This window comes from Ursus americanus, chromosome 29 (genome assembly GCF_024610735.1).
Source record: "Ursus americanus isolate L20-20 chromosome 29, mUrsAme1.1.p, whole genome shotgun sequence".
Taxonomy (NCBI): domain Eukaryota; kingdom Metazoa; phylum Chordata; class Mammalia; order Carnivora; family Ursidae; genus Ursus; species Ursus americanus.
This window is the reverse complement of record NC_142155.1, coordinates 22,031,441-22,050,499: the sequence shown is the minus strand read 5'-3', so window position 1 is coordinate 22,050,499 and position 19,059 is coordinate 22,031,441. Positions and strand designations below refer to the sequence as shown.

At 36.8% G+C, this 19,059-nt stretch overlaps 1 protein-coding gene across 2 annotated transcripts in view; it reads right to left on the bottom strand.

Annotated features, from left to right (window-relative positions):
- HMGCLL1 (3-hydroxy-3-methylglutaryl-CoA lyase like 1) overlaps positions 1-4,400 on the bottom strand; it is a 189,099-nt gene extending 184,699 nt beyond the window's left edge. For both annotated transcript variants that reach the window (XM_087856997.1, XM_045802732.2), the window contains exon 1: positions 3,941-4,400. In XM_087856997.1, the coding sequence (XP_087713123.1) occupies positions 3,941-4,048 (108 nt within the window). In that variant the 5' untranslated portion in view covers positions 4,049-4,400. The remainder of the gene's footprint in view (positions 1-3,940) is intronic.
- Positions 4,401-19,059: the final 14,659 nt, after the last annotated feature.

The following is a 19,059-nucleotide window of genomic DNA, read 5'->3' as shown; positions in this document are numbered from 1 at the left end:
TTTATGAAATAAATATATTTCAGATATTCAGAAATATATTTAGGTTAGATTCCTGAGAACTTTTAACACCAAATACTTTCTCTGAATCATAATTTTTGCTGAGAGCAAATGTAACTTAAAGGATTCAGGATATAATGTACAATAAGTAAGTTTAATGTCACATAATCTACAATTTTGCTTTTATACATCTACTCCATGTAAAATATTGTTTGTATCAGAATTTAGGCCCTGGAGAATTTTATTGTCACAACAGGGTATTAATATATGAAAAAAATTTAGCTACTGCTTAGGCAGCACTTGCAAATCAATAAGGAATTGCTTTACCAGGTACTTTACGTTTAACCAAAACCTTGAAACACACCAATTAAGCCAGCTTCTTTATACCCATTTTAACAGAGACAAACAGAGAAAATAAAACAGGCCTGAAGAGATAGCTTCAACCATAGGGTGATCGATTTTAATGGTCTATGAAAGAAATCTTCTGCAAAATCAGTGTCGTTAGCAAAAAACTAGAGACTCAAAAATTCAATTAGTGGAGCTGTGGTACAATAAACCTTTTATTCACACTGACCCATTTTGTACTGGAAAATAAATTGTTAAACTTCAAATGTATGTGTGTGTCTTTACACATACACATGCCCAGTATTTATTTTTCATCCTAATAATTCAGCAGGGATACATTATTATCTCTCATGTGTAAACTGAAATTTTAAGATCTAACCAGGATATTGCCTGCACAAACTCACAGAATGAATTGGTAGCAGAACAAGATCTAGTTTTCCAATCTTCTATTGTCTAGCACAGGATGCTTTCAAAATATAGTATTCTATCTGTCCCAACGGTTACCAAATTGTTTCAAATCCCAGAGGTCCTGCTCATGATTCTGCCAGATTTTACAGTGATGCATTTAAGCACTGTGCTGTCTCATCACCACCCCCCAGAACCCATCTTGAGCTTTTCTCCCCATCAAAGCCTGACTAGCTCCTGTGAGATGAAAGGTGAGACACCAACAGTAATATTCATCTTCTATCACTAAGACCAAACTGTATTAACATTAAAGATTCATTCTCATCACATTAGCATTCACTTTATATTTATCATTGTACCAATCACAGATTTGGCAAGTGCTACAAAGAATTTCATAGTCCCCGTAGCATGAGACGAACATTCACTCATTTGTTCATTCAGTAAGTATTTACTGGCAATGAAAAACCAGACATTTTGTTAGTTGCTGAGAATGGTGGATTTTTCCCTTACTTTTATGATGCCTAGACTCTGGTAGGGAACTACATATCAAATAATCACAAATATGTAATTCATATTACATATGAACTGTGCACGGAGCCATATAGGATAACAAGAGCTGCTTGCCTTACGAGTCTGGGAAAGAGTTCATGAGATGGTAACATTTGAGTTAAGATCTCAAGGGTGAACAGAAGTTAATTCATTACAAAGAATCTTCCCAGAGAGGGGAAAACAAAGACCACGGCTCCAGAGGAAACATCATTAAGAATTCAAAGAGGGCCACCATGGCAAGAACAGAATACCTTAAGATGATGCTGCAGAGAGATGCAATGAAAATACCAGGAGAGCTTCAGAGACACATTGAAAGTTTGGGTATTCATTCCTAGAAGCAATGGAAATGCATACAAAGCTGTAAAATGGGGATCAGCAGGATACCATTTGAAATAGAGAACATCTCCCAACTAGCTACATAAACAGGGGGTTGAAGAAGGACTGCAATCGTCTACTAGTCCATGAGAGAGAATGCCATGTTAAAATTGGTAGTAGCAGTAAAGTTGGAAAAAGATGGATGTGAGAGAAATTCAAGAGGTAAAACTGCAGGACTAGTGATGCTCTGATGTGAGGAAATGAAGAGCTCTTGCCTTGCGGCGTACAGAACTGAACAGACGGTGACGGTGTTCCTGAGATAGCAAATACTGGAGAAGGTCGGGGTTGAAGGAAGAAGAACGTGAATCCAGTTTTGGAAATGTTGAGTTTGAATTGCTTTTGAAATATTCAAGTGATGATGTCCAGTAAGCAGCTGCACATCAGGACTGGAGCCTAAGAGGGAGATAGCAATATAAATCTAGAGAACACGAATATATAAGTAGTAACAAACCATGAGTGTGGATACAAAGTCATGAGGAACCTGGTCATTTACCAGACAGAGACAGGCCTCTGAGTCCATCTGGTGCCAGACCAAGGAACCAGAGACTCGGTAGGGCTTAAAGCAGCTACAGGTGTTTTTAAACAGATACCAAGGAAGATCAATTTCAATGAGTCAATGGTCAGATGCCAATGGTGCTGAGTTCAAATGAGACAAGATATAAAAAACTACAATTCAATGAGGTGGACTGAAACAGAATGATGCATAAAATGCCATGGAAGCACAGAAATAGGGCATTAACTCTGGGTGGGGCATAGAGTCAGTTAAAAGAAGTAACATTTAAGCTGTATTTGAAAAATGAGTAAGAGTTTTCCAGGCAAAGAAGTCAGGGGAAGAAGTCACTATCTAGTAACGGTGTAGCTGTTTCTCACACTCCTGGTCATTTTCGATTACCCTGCTTCCACACCTTAACAGGGCAAGTAGACATCCTCATGTAGTAGCCTAGCCTCCATCACTGCCCCCACAGCCCACAAAATCAGAGCATGAGGGAGAGAAATACAATGTTAACACAGCAACAAACACGTAAATTCTCAGAGGAAGTCAAAAGAGGATTCCTGATTCTAGAACAGACTGAATATGAAAGAAAAAAAAAGTTAACAAAGTTATAATAGCAAAAGAAAAAAAATCAAATTAGAATGTAGAAAAATTAAATAAACATGTGAATATATGAGAACAATAACTTTCCCTCTCGTGCATTTTCAGCCACAGGATGCAAGACAGATGACCACGGCCACCTTTTAAGGAACAAGGAGCAATGTATCTTTGATCGGTTTTAGAAGAATCCATAAATGCTGAATTCCTATTTGTAGAAAACTAAGATCATATTTCACATATTGATACACTAAACTGAGAATACACTAAATGTATAACTACAGGAAAAATGGATACCTAGTATTAGAATAGCTGATTTAAAGCCATAGTCAAATTATGTTTACCCACTGAAATATAATTAACCCAAGTTATTATTCTGTTCACAAGTTGAATCAGGGATAAACATTTCTGCACCCAGCAAAAATAAAAAAAGAGTGAAACCCTTACACTGCCCTTCCTTTTTCAATGCTTTAACATTCACATAACAATTATCACTGTTACTACTTGGTGAAATGTTAAATTCTGAGCTCTTTCAAAGGAAAAGCAAATTTCTCATTTACCTGCCATTTGTTTGAAAGTGCATTAAGCTGCAAACACCTGGATACAATTAAGTTACCTATTGTCTTAAAGTGGGCATTCAGGAATCACAGGTGAATCAATTCTGGTTTGAAACTAACGTTATTTACAATTTTTTCAAGCTTGTTCAAGAGTGTTGACGCATAAATACATTAGGGAAAATTAATGATATGCTAGATAATTACACCCTACGATGTTTTCCTAGCCATGTGTGTTGGCTTCATTCCTCTTTCAGCCACACATTGTCCTCTTTGTTACACAGTACAGGAAAGGAACTGAAAATAAAGGCACTATCCCTAGAGGAGTGCCTGCAGATTCGCATATTCCATAATGCAGCCCTTCCAAGGAAAACACAGAAAAGTAACAGTTCCCTTTAGGCGTCCTGCAAAAAGGCCACAGGTAGGAATTTTGCTGGGTCTGAGCTACAGAGGCGGGTCTACACGTTCACAGCACAGAGATGCTGGGGAACATTTTAAGAGGTGAGGCCTAACAAGACGGAACTGCTGCAGGGAGGGCCCTGGGGTGCGGTAGTGACATAACAGGGAGAGAGACCAGCCGGCTGTGTGCAAAAGGGTGGGGACATCCTGGGCCGCGAGGTGGTACCTGCGCAGGGTCGAGCGCCCCAGCCACTGAATCCCCGATCCAGAGATGCTCTCGGAGAAGCTGCTGGTAGCTGAGGCAGTGCTTCACCGCAGACGGCACATTTCCCATGGCGGGGCCTAGGACTGCGGACGGCGATAGGAGGGCTCCGGGAGCCGGGAGGAGAGGGATGCAGAGCGAGCTGCGCCAGCCCAGAGCTCGCCCCTCCGGGCGCGGGCGGCGAGCACCAGCCCTGCTCCGCTTACTGCGTCGGCGCCGAGAGGGTGGGGAGCGGGCCGCGCCGCGGCCAGGGAGTGCGGGAGGCACCTGCGGCGCACGGCCGCAGCACCCGGAACCGGAGAAGAAAAGGAATTGCGCCCAAGGATATTCAGGTGTGGCGCATTTTCCTTCCTGAGCTGAGCGTGCGGGGCTATCTGCACACGCCCCACTTACCCGCTTCTCACCTGGTTCGATCCTAAGAGAAAGAAAGGGTGTAAATACAAGGAAGGGCGCATGCGTTTTTGTGCCGGTGAGTTTGCTTGTTTCCAGCTGCAGACTTTCATGCTTAATGTGGATTTGCCCAGCGTTGAACTCACTTGCGTTTATGCTGGATGACAGTAAGCTCGATTTTAAAATATTTTGAACTCATTTGCAAGGTTAAAACACAGCCTAATAAAAAAGAAAATATATAAAGTACATTTGGGGAGATGTCACAGATAACTTGGTTAAGTCAGTAAATTGTCAAGTTGGTACTACAAGTTAAGCACTTAACTGGAATTGAATTGCTTAAAAGACGCATGGCTCAAAATTGTTGAAGCCCTAAAGGCTAAATTCATTGGAACTAAAAATGCTACGTAAATCCTTAGGATATTAGAATAGGAGTAATCTTTGGTGTAGTAATCTTGAACAGAACACCTTCCCAACCTCCTCTCCTTCACAAGCACATTTACATCACCTGGACCCACTCTAAAACTTTTCAAAGTGGGTTCTGCAGCTTGCAACTGAATAGACATTCATCAAGAACAGTCTTGTGCAGCCAAGCGTGCATGGCCAGGCATACCAGTCAGCTCTACCAGCTGCTGCAGCAAACAGAAATCAGAAGCTGTCTGATGTTGCACAACCAGATGAAAGGAGGCAAAGATTATCTTGTAAAACATAGTATAAACACACTCAGAAGGAATTTAACACCCAGAATAAGTTAACAATCCTTACTACCTGGGAGAGTGGTGAGACTTAGTATAAACACACTCAGAAGGAATTTAACACCCAGAATAAGTTAACAATCCTTACTACCTGGGAGAGTGGTGAGACTTCCACCAGCAATAGAAGTAAAGCAGTTAAGGACAGAAAAAGGCAAAGAATGAGAGAGGTATCATGTAGCTCTCTTAGCGGAACAGAACTGGAAAGGGCAAAGAGGATAAGGGATCTTAGACCTCACAGCTTTGACCAGGGACTATTAATTGGAGAACATGCCCTGAGCTGCCAAAGTGAAGTCATGTAATTATTGGATGCCTTTAAAACTCTTAAAGCACTATTAAAAAAAAAATCCAATTATTATTTACCTGAAAGTGACTATTTATAGGTGTGTATTGGTAGGGCTAAATCTATTCTATGTTGTTTTTAGCAGACCTCAACTGTTAATTATTTTTCCTCCACAACTGAAATGCATTCAGGTTGCACCAATGCCTATTAACCTTTTCTCCCCCTCCCTGTTGTAATACTATAACAGGGAACGTAGTTTCTGAAAGAATTTTAAAAGGACCAACTTGAACAACAGTAAACAAGGTAACCTTCAGAATGGAGTCAGTCCTTCAAAACTTGAAATAGTTTCGACAATTAATAGTGAAGTCTAAGCTTTTGGAGAATATCACTTCTGAGACAGGCCAATATTATATGTTCCTTTGCTATGAAGAACACCTAGAAGTAAACATTACTGCTTAATAGTTTTCTAAATAGGAAGGTCTTCAGAAAATGTCATATCCCAATTAATTCACCATACTAATACAGTGGGTTTTTTTTTTCAGAAAAGCCTTATAAATATGAAAATATTCATCGACACAGACTTAATCTTTCATATGGAAAATGCTATATCAAAAATTTAAAACTATAATTCCTGTAAATACCAAAATCATTAACAATAGCAAGGACCAATATCTTAAGAATGTTTAATCTCACAAATGAAAGGGTTTGTAAAAATAGATGGGCTTTTGCTGGAAGGTAGAGTTTGATGTTACAGTTAATTATGAATGCTGAAAATATATAAATTTGAACAATTACATTAGTGTATATCTTTCTTTTTATCATTAGAATGAAATGTCAATAGTACCCCTGTTAATGCAAATCGAGAAATCTCTAGATGAAATCAGAGTAGATATAGCAAATCCCTGTGGTGGGCAATGTAGCTCTTTGTCCCCATAAGCAGGTTAAGAAACTTGGGTTCCAACTATAGGAAATACTTGTTAAAAATCACAAAGTCTGTGGCATATGGTGATCTGCGCTCGTATACCACTCTCATTATGCATCAAGACTAAGCTATTTCTATTTCATTGCATTTCAATCATTCAAATATAAGAAGATATAAAAAATCATTGTGAATTAAAAGAAATTAAATTTCCTGTTTTCTCTAGGAATATAAGTAACTTTTCATTCAAAACATTCACATGTACCTGTCTCTCCTGCATTTTTCTTGACTCCCTTCCCTAAGTTCCTACCAAAAATCCAATCTCTCAAGATGTTAATTAACATCTTGGACTCATCCATTGTCTCTCTCTGTTCTCCTATTGACTTCTCTCTGCCACATTTCTCTTTGAAGGGCACCACAATAGCACAGTGAGGGAGAGCCCTCTCTGTGGTTTTAGATTACTTGAGATGGGAGCCTGGTTCCACTAGTTACAAACTGCATGACCAAGGCAAGTTCTTCAGCCTGTTTCCTTATTGTAGGAGGGTGATGATAAAGTTTTCTACCTGACAGAGCCATTGCAAAGATTAAATGAGCTAGAATAAATAAAGTGATCAACACACGGTCTCTGGCACATAGTAGGCACCCAATAAAATTTAGCTATTATTATTACAGTGGTCTGGCTTTCTGTTTTATTTTGCATTCAAAAATCACACTGTACAGCCTGAGCAATTTTTGAAAATATTTATCTGATCAGTATGTCGAAGCTTAAAATTCTTAGAGATTTCTCATAACCTTTGCAGAGAAGTTTATTAAAATGACACTCAAGTTTTCTTGAGGAGTCTCTTAGTTATCTTTATCAGTCTCATCCTGAGTTCAACCATTTTCCAAACTTGTTCTTAACTCCAGAAATATCAAAGTATTTGAAGTTCTCAAAATTTCAGAGCTCTCCCGTGCTGTACTATCATTCGAATCTTGCTCCATATTATACACATTTTGGAAACACAAAAGATGCATGAAGATATCAATGAAATGAGCCATCATTCTAATGCTAGAAATAGTTTAACATACTTTCTCTCAGAGAGAAAATAAATTAACATTTTCCTGTCTCTGCTTTTTATTCTGCCCATTTCATTTAACATTGAATTAAATTCGTTCAAACTATTATGCTAATGGCTATGCAATATTCATATATGCATATAATCAAAATGATTTTTAATAATCTTCTAAAGCATAGCCTTTTACTTATTTTTGAAAGGAAGATGGATAGCTAGACTATGATCATGTGAATGTTTGTATAAATAATTGTCTAATTAATCTTCCAAAAACAACCCAGTGGTGGAAATCTTCCACAATGGTTCTGTTTCTATCAATTTCTGTGTTTGTTTTTAACAATGTTTGATTTCATATATACAGCATTTCCTCACGTGGTTGTTAATTTACTAATATAAGTTTATCCTTGGTGAAGGTTTTTTTTAAAAGATTTTATTTATTTATTTGACAGAGAGAGAGCACAAGCAGAGGGAGCAGCAGATAGAGACAGAGGGAAAGGGAAAAGCAGGCTCCTCACTGGGCAAGGAGCCTGATGTGGGGCTCAATCCCAGGACCTTGGGATCATGACCTGAGCATTCAAAACATTCACATGTACCTGTCTCTCCTGCATTTTTCTTGACTCCCTTCCCTAAGTTCCTACCAATAAGATGCTTAACCGACTGAGCCACCCAAACACCCCAAGGCTTTCTTTTTTCCTATGGGAATCTTGTGTGGGTTATTTGTATACCCCTAAAGAATGGCTTCACTTTGGCTTGGCTGGGATTTCCAATGAGTTTGGTTTGACAGCTCTGGGATTTATTTTTTGTTAACATCTTAGCTTGGGGTACCATAAAGATATTATGAACCTGGAACTTAAAACCATGCACAATGGAATTTGGCTTCAGTTTTCTTGCAGGGATTTCATTTCCCACTCACACACTCAGGCAAACCTTTTCTATCTCGTATACATGGAACTGCCTTTGGAGACAATGGTTCATGATCTTGGCTCAATTATCTCCCTTTCTCAGATGGTCATTGGATATCTCATTCCCATGTAATAAAAGCCCCAGCCTCTGGCTATAAAGACCTGTACCCTCTTATGGGCTTCTTGGCAATATTTAGTCCCTGGGTACATCCTTGATATCTGTGTCTGAGGGGAGGGACAGGCATCTCTCACATCGGCTTAGTCCTCCACATTTATCAGAATTCTAACTGGAATTTTTCTTTTTATGATTACGTGTTTGCATATATTTTTCAGTTCCTGTAGTTCCTCTCACCTCTAGGAATGTAAAGATAGAATCCAGGAGATGGTGAACTGAATTGAGAACATTAAGTTTAACCTGGAGAACCTGAGAAACTTATGATACGGTTCTGATACTCCAACAAATCTACAAAAAAAGAAAACTAGACTGAAGCCGCATTTCTCCACTCCCATCCTTCTCCCTATCTCTTCTCCATATAAAATGACAACAATAAATTACATAGTTATGCATTGCCTATATCATAAACAAAGGATATATGCTCTCGAAAACAGAATGGGGATGAGTTTGTATTCCAGAGACCAGTCATCCCAAAACGAGGTAGATTGACCATTATCAATCCTCTCAAGTGGCAAGTTCTTGGGGAAGAAAGGTCCAGTTAAAACAGGTTATTTTGTGAGTCCTTTTGGTCCCAAAGATGGCTATTTAAGGGTTTGTATGATGACAGCGTGGATAAAATCAGAAGCAAGTGAAAAAATCAAAATAGTAATAGTAATAAGTGCCAAACTGGCATGTAGCCAAGGTACCTACTGGGCAGAGATCAAAGACACATATGGTGAGTCTCAAACAATGATGCCGTAGAACTTTGGCAAGTATCACAAGGCTAATGTGCTCCAGCCTTAAACAATAAAAAAGAAAGAATGAAAACAACTTGGTTACCAATACTGGATGATACCTAAGGGGAAGCAAAGCTTTCATCATCTCAGTTTTATTGCTGAAAAATTTAGATAACTTCTCACATATGTTATGTCTGGCTGATCTAAATTGATGGGAAGGATAACAGAGTGTTTAAAAACATTCTTGGCATTTGGTCCCTAAAATCAAAGTTCCATTAACAATAGCATTGTTCTGAAATAGAGCATTTTTTTGAGAGTAAGTAATGAGATCTATTTTACCAAAATAACACCCCACCCAGGTGATGGATACCTGGCACTAGATACAGAAATCAGAACAAAGCTGCAAACCACATTTCTCTAGATGTAGGAGTCTATTTCTTCTTGCACTAATTCAGAAGGATCCAAAAGCATTAGCTTTGCCAGCTATATTGTAAAATAAAAGATACAGTGACTATTCATTAACTATTATTAGTTCATTAGATGGCTGCAGTGCACATAATTTTTGCCAATAGATATAAAAGTGTCTTTCCATTCCATTACCTACAAACTCAGACTCTATTTGGAAAATGTTTTTATCAATCAGTTGATATATTTTGATGGTTCATAATAAATGTGACCTTAACAGGTAAATTATATTAAATCTTATTCATGGACACTGTTATTCTTTGAATCTGTATCAAGCACTATTGATGAGAGAAAACAAGTCAATATCAATTACAAATACAAAGCACTTGGTATTTTGCTTTACACATAGTAGGTGTTCAGTAATATATCTTCGCTTTCTATCTTTTCTCCTCTTTTCAAATCAAATCAGTTCACTGTTAAGAATATATGTATGTGGGGCACCTGTGTGGCTCAGTTAAGCGTCTGCCTTCGGTTAAGGTCATGATCTCAGGGTCCTGGGATTGGGTCCCGCATCAGGAGCCCTGCTCAGCAGGGAGTCTGTTCCTCCCTCTCCCTCTCCTTTCCACTCATGCTCTCTCTCTCTCTTAAATAAGTGTATATATGATATACATATGATATATATATATGTATATATGATATACATATTATATATATATATATATATATATATGATATTGCCCTAGTTGGAGGGAATCTATAAAGCCCAAATTTAATGACTTCTATAGAACATTAGTTTAATTCACTAAAGAGATCTTTTTGATGCTCACTAGTTAATGGGAAAATAAATATGAACAAACATGAAAGACACACCCTCTTGGCTTTAAGGGTCTCCCATTCTAATGGTGACATCCAAAAAAACAAAAATTAAAATGTGTACATATATAATATCTAATATATAGTAGCAGATGCATTTTAATTAGATGAATGTAAGACATTAAATGCCGCAGTTCTAGAATCTAGATTAAAAAAGCATTATAGCATAATTTGCATGTTCATTAAATGTGCATTGAGTATTTAATTGCATAAGTATAGGGCACTATACTACTGTATGGGGAGTAATGATGAACAAGCAATCTTTAACACAAAGAGACTTCTAATTTTCTAGTGAAATATGCAACTCAAATATCTACAAAGTCTGTTGATAAGGGCCAAGTAATATAATATAAGTTGAGAAGCATTGTAGAAGAGCGCATCCCATGTTCAATAAGGAACATAAGAGAAGGCACCAGGAAGGAGGGCACACTGATAGGACTGGACAGACCAAGCCCATCTTGATGAAGGCAGCAGGATGGGGCAAGAAAGATCAGTTGATAACGGGCTACTTTACTAGCAAGAACAATCAAGACATGGAAATAACTTCAAATAAAAATCTTCATAAAAGCACCTATCTAATGATATTTTTATGTTCATGATTATTTCATGGTAGAAATTATAGATACAATGATCCTCTTCAGTTTTGCCACAAATGAACATAAACACATAAATCCACGGGAGGTGCTAAAGAGACTAATTTTAAAGTATTTATTTTGCAAGTCAGACTGTTACATACAGCTTTAGATTTTTTAAAGTGTGTCATACCTGTTCTCATGAACAGGAGAGGAAAGGTTGTATTTATTAAGTGACAAGACCTATGAAGCACTCCACTGGGTATTTTAACTATGTGTATGAATTCTCATCTCCATTTAACTGCTGCAGAAACGGAGGCTCAGAGATCTTGAACAACTATAGCAAAATCAAAAGTATAAGAAGTGGGTTTAAATTTGTGTCTCTCAAACCCTTTGCTTTACCTTTTTCATGTCATGGTTTTCAAGAATAAATGATAAACAGATATTATTCATACACACAGTCATTTGTTCGTCATAACACTTTCTGGAAAAGGAAACCTTTGTTCAGAGAGGTTATAATGTTTCCTTTAGAGCTCAGTCTTCTAATTCTGAATTCTATGAGATTTCCACAATGTATGGAGGAACCAATCTTGTCTTAAGTATGAAATTCAAGGACCTTTTCAGGCTTGATGATATTAAGAGTACTTTCCATAGGGTTAACATAAAGTTAGAGAACTCTCTTCATAACTTCAGCATCTATACATTCTCCGTCTTAATTGAGGGTTTAAGACTAAGGTCTAGGTCCTCAAGAAATTGGCAGAGGGATACTTCATCTTGATAATCACATGTGGTGGTGGCTTGGGGGTATTTCTCTTTGTAGAAGGTATTTAAGCCATGAACTTATGTCCATGCTATAAATTTATCAAAACATCTATCCAAAGAAATTGTGATTTTTAAATTCCTGATGACTTTTTACTTTTCATTTTTTCCTTCTCTGTCACCTGGAATACTCATTAGTGTATTTCCCCACATATCATACGGTATTTTTTTTCCTGAACTAATGAAGTTCTACTCTTAACCACTTAAGGAAGTTTTTCCATCATGGAAAAAGTAGTTGCCATGCCAACAGTTTCCCAGGGTTCTCTTGGAAGTACAATTCTCTAGAGAATTCACGACTGATTGGAAAATGGAGTCCCTTTCTAACTAGAATGCCATCACTCCAAGAACATTTTAGTTAAAAATTATAAGGGCAGAAAGTCATAAGAATACATTAATAAGTGGCATTACTCAATGCCCTGCATTTTTCCAGCCTCAAATCTCCACTAACTTCACAAATGGAAATGCCTCAATATGAAATATGTGAATTTTTAAGGCAATAATCTATAGTTATTGTGTAATGCAGTATTAATTTTTACAGCTTTCAAAAACTCATACATGATGTTTGGATAACTTTTCACTCACTCGTTTAAAGTTTGAAATTAACTAAAAAGTTATAAACCCACCAGAGCCCAAGGCAGGAGTGGGAAGGGGAACAGGAGCCTTAACATCAGGTTCTTGACATTCCCTTCTTCCTGCTCAGTCCCCGCTCCCATTGGTTTTCCTCCAGCGTCCGTCTTCTGTTTTACCGTCTTACTCTATGTTGTAGGAACACACTTGTTGCCTTATATATTTTATTATTCTTTCAGAAACTTTTCCCACCCCATACTTACATATCAATAGAGATTTCTCATTCTTGGTAACTCACAGTTTGCTTAACAGAAGCTTAGAAAATACAGAGTTAATGTTGGGATTAATCAGCGTTATTTACAACATTTTGAAAATGTTTGTTGGCCTTTAAACTTCATCTCCAACAACAGAATAAGTTAAATCAGTGTTTCTCAACCTCAGCACTATTGTTATTTTGGGCCTGCTAATTCTGTGTGTGGAGGCTGTCCTGTGCATTGTAGGAATTTTAGTAGAATCCTGCACTCTAACCTGCTAGACGCTAGTAGCCTCTCCTAATTTATGACAACCAAAATTATCTCCAGGCACCACCAAATGTCCCCTGGAAGGCAAAACCACCACTGGTTGAGAATCACTGGTATAAATGATGATGGCAATGACTTAACCACGTGACAGGAACTATGCTAAGTACTTTAAGTACACATTATCTAATTGATGAGAAAGGTTCTATGATTCTTACTTTACAGATGAGACAATGTGAGCACAGAGAAATTAACTAAGTCATATAACATCACATGGCTAGTTAGTGAGACAGCTGGAATTCAAATCCAAGGGGTCTGACTTCGGAGCCTACATTTTTTATCAGCAGGCTAGAGCTGCTTTGCTGAAATCACACTAAGCAAGAATGGAATCCATCAAAAACATGGACAATTTTAGGTTTACATTTTTTTCCCACGATTTCAAACATTTAACCCATGGAAAACAGACTTCCTACAAATGTAAAACCTCTCCCGATAAGTAGGTTCCCTTATTCCCTTAGTCCTGTTCACTGAGTTGTTGAAATTCCATCAAAGACCAGATTTCCCAGGCAGAGATTTAAAGCTCAGTCCAAGGAATTAGATTCCTGGGATCACATCCTGACAGAACCATAGTTATGAGTATGAGACCCCTAAATATCATAAAGCTGCCTACATGTTATTTTACTTTATAATCACTCAAATATTAAGAGGATCTATATATTTCTAGTATTGTTAGTTCAAAACAAAATCATTAAAATTAGTTTATAAATCCTATATCTCTTAGCATTCAAATATTATCTTCTTATAAATAATAGCCAGCAATACTTAGATTTATTTTGCCACCTCTCTTAACTGTATGTGGCAGAAGTGATATTTTCACACAAAATAAAAACTATCATACAGTATAATTTATAAAGATTTTGCCTTTGTAAGTACCGTGTCTTTAAAAAATAGAATATCTCTTGATCTAAAACCTTGTTTTGTTTCATGCTGACTATAAAATGTTGTAAGGAGTATAGTCTAATAATCAAAGTTTTATATCAAATCAAGCATGGTTAATTTATATAATATTAAATCCATGATAAGTATTATCTCCTTCTAAGCTTCTAGGAAAGTTGATTGCAATAATAACAACCTTAACTTAACTTGCATTTATTGACTGATTTCTATGTACCACACACTATATTAACAGTTCTTCATATGTTAGCTCATTTAATCCTCATAACAACCCCTTTATGTAGGTATCTTTAATATTCCCATTATGGAAGCAAAGAATTAGAATCATAGAGACATTAAAGAACTTGACCAAAGTTGGCTTATAAAACCACACAGTTTGGCACCAAAGCTATAGTGGAACCACTTATGTATACTACCTTCCTAAAGTGAGGGGATTATCATCACATATTATATTAGTCATCATTTTAGTAGATAGAGTAATTAAATTAGAACATCTATCTTATACTGACATAGTAAGAAAAACAAACTTGGTCTCTTAAAAACTGTACCATCTATAAAAAATTCTTGGCAGCACAGGGTAAGAAATTCATCTTAGGAAGAAATGAATTCATAATTATAAAAATGCTTTTGAATTATTACATAGACAGTTAATTTCTTTTCTTTCTTCCCCTCTCATTACCTCAAATATCTGGGTCCTCTCTGTCTTTCACATCACCTGTCAGTGAGACAGACTTTCCAGGTTGCTTGGGTCAGTCCCCTATTATACTTGTCCTGGTATCCTATACTATTTCGAATATCCTGAATTTCTCATATTTAACACAGAATTTTATTGAATAATTGTATTAGAACAAGCCAGGATGGGTTATGTCGACCTCTAGCTTCTGCCATAATCTCATCTTGCAGAGTGTGAGACATTTGTTCTGAGAATGGGGTTCTCACCTTAACACGTGGTTAAATCTGTAAGAGGACCAGCAACAAGACTTATTTTATCTTTTCCAGATGCAACATAAAACTACTATCTCCTTTTCAAGGACAGCATGCAGGGTACCAGCTGATCAAATAAAATGTGCTTTGTGAGAAGCAGCTAGGGAGAGCCAGTTCCACGTGATCTTGGGTGGTGATGGTCAGAAAGGAAATCTACCCATCAGCCCCTGCTGGTCCCCTAGTCTTACCAGCTGGCTAGTTCTTCCGTGACCCCTTCCTAGTCTTGTGAGATATCTGAGGCTGACAGAATACCAATCCTGTGGGCCAGAGGGAAATACTGAAAATCATAAGCTAAATATACATGAATAGAGGCTAAGTAGTCCTGCTACAGAGTATAGATAGTAGCAAACGCTCTGGATACTCTGGGAGTTTTTAAAAATTGTACAACATAAGTCAACAAGTGTTCATTGGATTTTTACTTATACTAGTACTTTTTATTTTGTAATAAAATCTTTTGATAGCAATCTCATGAGAAAACAGAAATGTGTGTTTAGAGTAATAAGTTCTGAATTTCCATTTCTCAAGAAAGTTGATGATACGCTTGTAATTTGAACAAAATGTGTTTCGGTATTTACTATCTACCCTGGGAGTTGTACTGATCTCATTAAAATTAAAAGACAAATCTACAACAGAAGCATCAGCATTTTAAGAAGACTGCACCCAAAGACAGCATCTAAACACATGAACAGGCAGAGGTGGGGTATGTATTAATCTATAAAGCATGACTTTTCATTTAGTTAAGTAACTATTCTAAGTTAATCTTCCTATTTACTTTCTAAGACTTGGGGGGTTTTGTTTTTGTGTATTTGTGTGTGTGTGTGTGTGTGTGTGTACATGTGAATAGCAGAGATAGGGCTGATAATATATTCACCCCATGAAAAAGAGAACTTGTAAGTAATACCTGTTTATTATATTGTGTTCAGAAATTTCAATAGAAAAGTAGCTTAGCTAATTACCAAAAAGCTTGGTTTCCCATCTGATTCATGGTATCAAAATAAAGCTGTTGAGGGGCGCCTGGGTGGTGCAGTCCTTAAGCGTCTGCCTTTGGCTCAGGGCGTGATCCCAGCATTCTGGGATCGAGCCCCACATCAGGCTCCTCCGCTAGGAGCCTGCTTCTTCCTCTCCCACTCCTCCTGCTTATGTTCCCTCTCGCGCTGGATGTCTCTCTCTGTCAAATTAATAAATAAAATCTTAAAAAAAAAATAAAGCTGTTGAAATGTATTCCACCAAGGTAAAAGATCTGACTTCACTGTGAATGCTATTATAAGCTCAGTTAAAAGTTTAACATGGAAGATAATTTTTGTCATGATTGTGATAATACAAATGAAAACTCTGGTGTAACATACCAATATAATAAAAGCAACATTCCTACTAAAAAAAAAAACCTATAAAGAAAAAAAAAATGTACTTGGGATTGGCTGTGATGCAAAAATAATTCATGAATGTAGCCAAACTGGGGAAATATTCTACTAACCAAAATTGAAGATCTGGATGTGAAAATTTATACATATTAGGAAATATATTGTTGAACTACAGTCTTTTGTGAAGAATGGATGTTGACAAAAATACCATTGCTTAATGGTATAATATTCTATCTTCACTGATTATCTTTGATCCAATTTTAGAATATTAGGGCCTTTGTGAACAACTTGAGGAGACTCTTAGTTATCTTTCCAGTCTCATCTCCTGTCCATTTTCCAAACTTCTTCTTAACTCCAGAAATTTCAAAGTATTTGCAGAGCTATTTTATAGGTGTACCAATATATTGTTAATAAATAAATATTTCAGAATTTACATAATTTCATTTTACTTTAGAGCATTTTTAAAAGAGTCTCAGTTTGGACAATAAAATCATGTGGTCACTCTATATGATTAAAACCACAGCACATGTGGGAACCTACAATAAGAGTGTATTGGTGTTTTGTCACTGTGTAACAAATTACCACAAACTAAGCAGCTTAAAGCAATTAAGCTACTTAATTTTTTTTTTCTCTACTATTATCTCACAGCTCCATGCAAAAGAATCTGGGCATAATTTAACAGCGTCCTTTCCTCAGGATCTCACAAGCCTGCAATCAAGGTAGATGGACTATATTCTCAACAGAAAGCTGAGCTGGGGAAGAATTCACCCCCAAGTTCATCTGAGTTGTTGGCAGAATCCATTTCTCTGAGACCATATTATTGTAAGTCCTAACTTTTTGCTGGCTGCAAGCCGGAGACTGCTCTCAGGTTCTAGAGACCACTCATAGTTCCTTGCCATGTGGGCACTTCTCCAACATGGCTGCATCCTTCATTGAACCCACAGGAGAATATCTAGTTCCAGTCAGCTAAGACAGCACCTCATGTGATAATATAATTGCAAGAATGACATTCCATCACCTTATTTTATCAGTCAAAAGCAAGTTCACAGATTCTGCCCACATTCACAAAAAGAGTATTACATTTTAAAGATGTAAACCCCAGGAGGTGGGAATCATTGGGTGTCAACTTAGGAATTGTTTGTGACAAAGATAATATCGGATATTTCAAAATCTTAAAAAATCTTTAAAAAATGAACATGCTTAAAACAGTGGTTTTAAGTTTTAAGATCTGTCCAAAAGTTCTTTGATAACCCTACTCTGAGAGGTGGTGTCTATGTCCTCTCGACTCAGAGCCAACCTTACCTGACTATTTTTTTAACCGACAGAACCCAACGGAAGAGAAATATTGTGACTTCTGAGATTCGGTCAGAAAAGGCCATGTAGCTTTTACTCTATCACTCATTTGTTTCTATCACTCACTCTTTGGAGGCATCTCTTGGGACATATTCTTTCAGAACCCAGCCACCAGGCTCTGAGGAATCCATATCACATGAAGAGGTCATGTGTAGGTGATCCAATCAACAGATCCAGCCCAGATGCCAGAATGTGAGAAAAGAAGCCATCTTGGAAGTAAATTCTCCAGCTCCAGCTGTTCAAGGCCACAGCCACTGCTGAGTCTTCCCAGCTAAGGCTCCCGACATGGCAGAGCCAGGACTATTTGTCCTCTGTGCCTGATCCACAGAATCAGTGAGTGTAATAAAACGGTTGCTGCTTATAACTCTTAAGTTGGAGGTGGTTTGTTACACAGCAATAGTAACTAGAATATATATTGAGAACTTATGTGCAATTTTTATTTAAAAGCATGAGTTCAGAAAACTTAGATATAACTCAAAATATCTCTAGCAAAAGTATGAAAAAACAGGGAAAGTTCAGGAATTTCATAGATTTGCACTGTAAAATCTCAAGTACATTTCACTATGTATTTAAATCACATGCATATTAATTTTTTCTTTCAAATTTGTTATTAGGAATTAGTTCCTGAAGTTTATATCACCAGACGCTGATTTTTAAAGCTACTCTCTGCCAGGCTGAACATTTCACATTTAAAACAGCTACGACAATTCTATTTACTACATAGATATGGAAAATCAATGACAAATACTAAAATACACTTCGCTTGTAACTAAAGGCAGTTGTTGGCTTATCAACACGGAAAAATATTTAAATTATATACTATCAGCTAAATGAAAAATATATTAAAATAACATGTCATGTATAAAAAAGTAAAATGTTATGTGTGAAATGCAATGATTCTTGATCAACAACAAAATGTGGGTATCATTTGCTTTTCCACGTTTCATTTGGGTTTTATCTCAAGGTCAAGTTACAGCATTTAGATGTTATGAATAAGGTAAGATCTTCTTTGGAACCTAACATAAATATTTTTACTTTTGGCTTTCATTACAAACACCATGTCAATAAAGTTAATAATACTTTAATAAAGAAATTCTAAAAAAAATGTAATTATACATACTTTTATAAAGTTCAAAATATAATGCCTCTATAAGACTTTCCCTTTCATCACAAGAACACTAAAGGCATATTAAAATAAATGTTTAAATATGATTTACAGCCTCTTTCTATCTATGAAGACATAGTTTCTTCCATAACAAAACAGTACTTATGTAAGAATTAATCCCAGATTTTCAAAGCTGCCATTGAAAAGGATACAGAAGTTGTTAAGAGGGAACTGAAATACAAGATACATTAAGAAGTTGTTAAAGGAAGAAGTTGTAAGAGCTCAGGGCTCATGGCCCAGAAAATTACATGTCTGGAGTCTATGGAAATTAAAAAAAAAAAAATTTAAATATTAAAAAACCCCTGCACTTATTCCATTATCTTGAG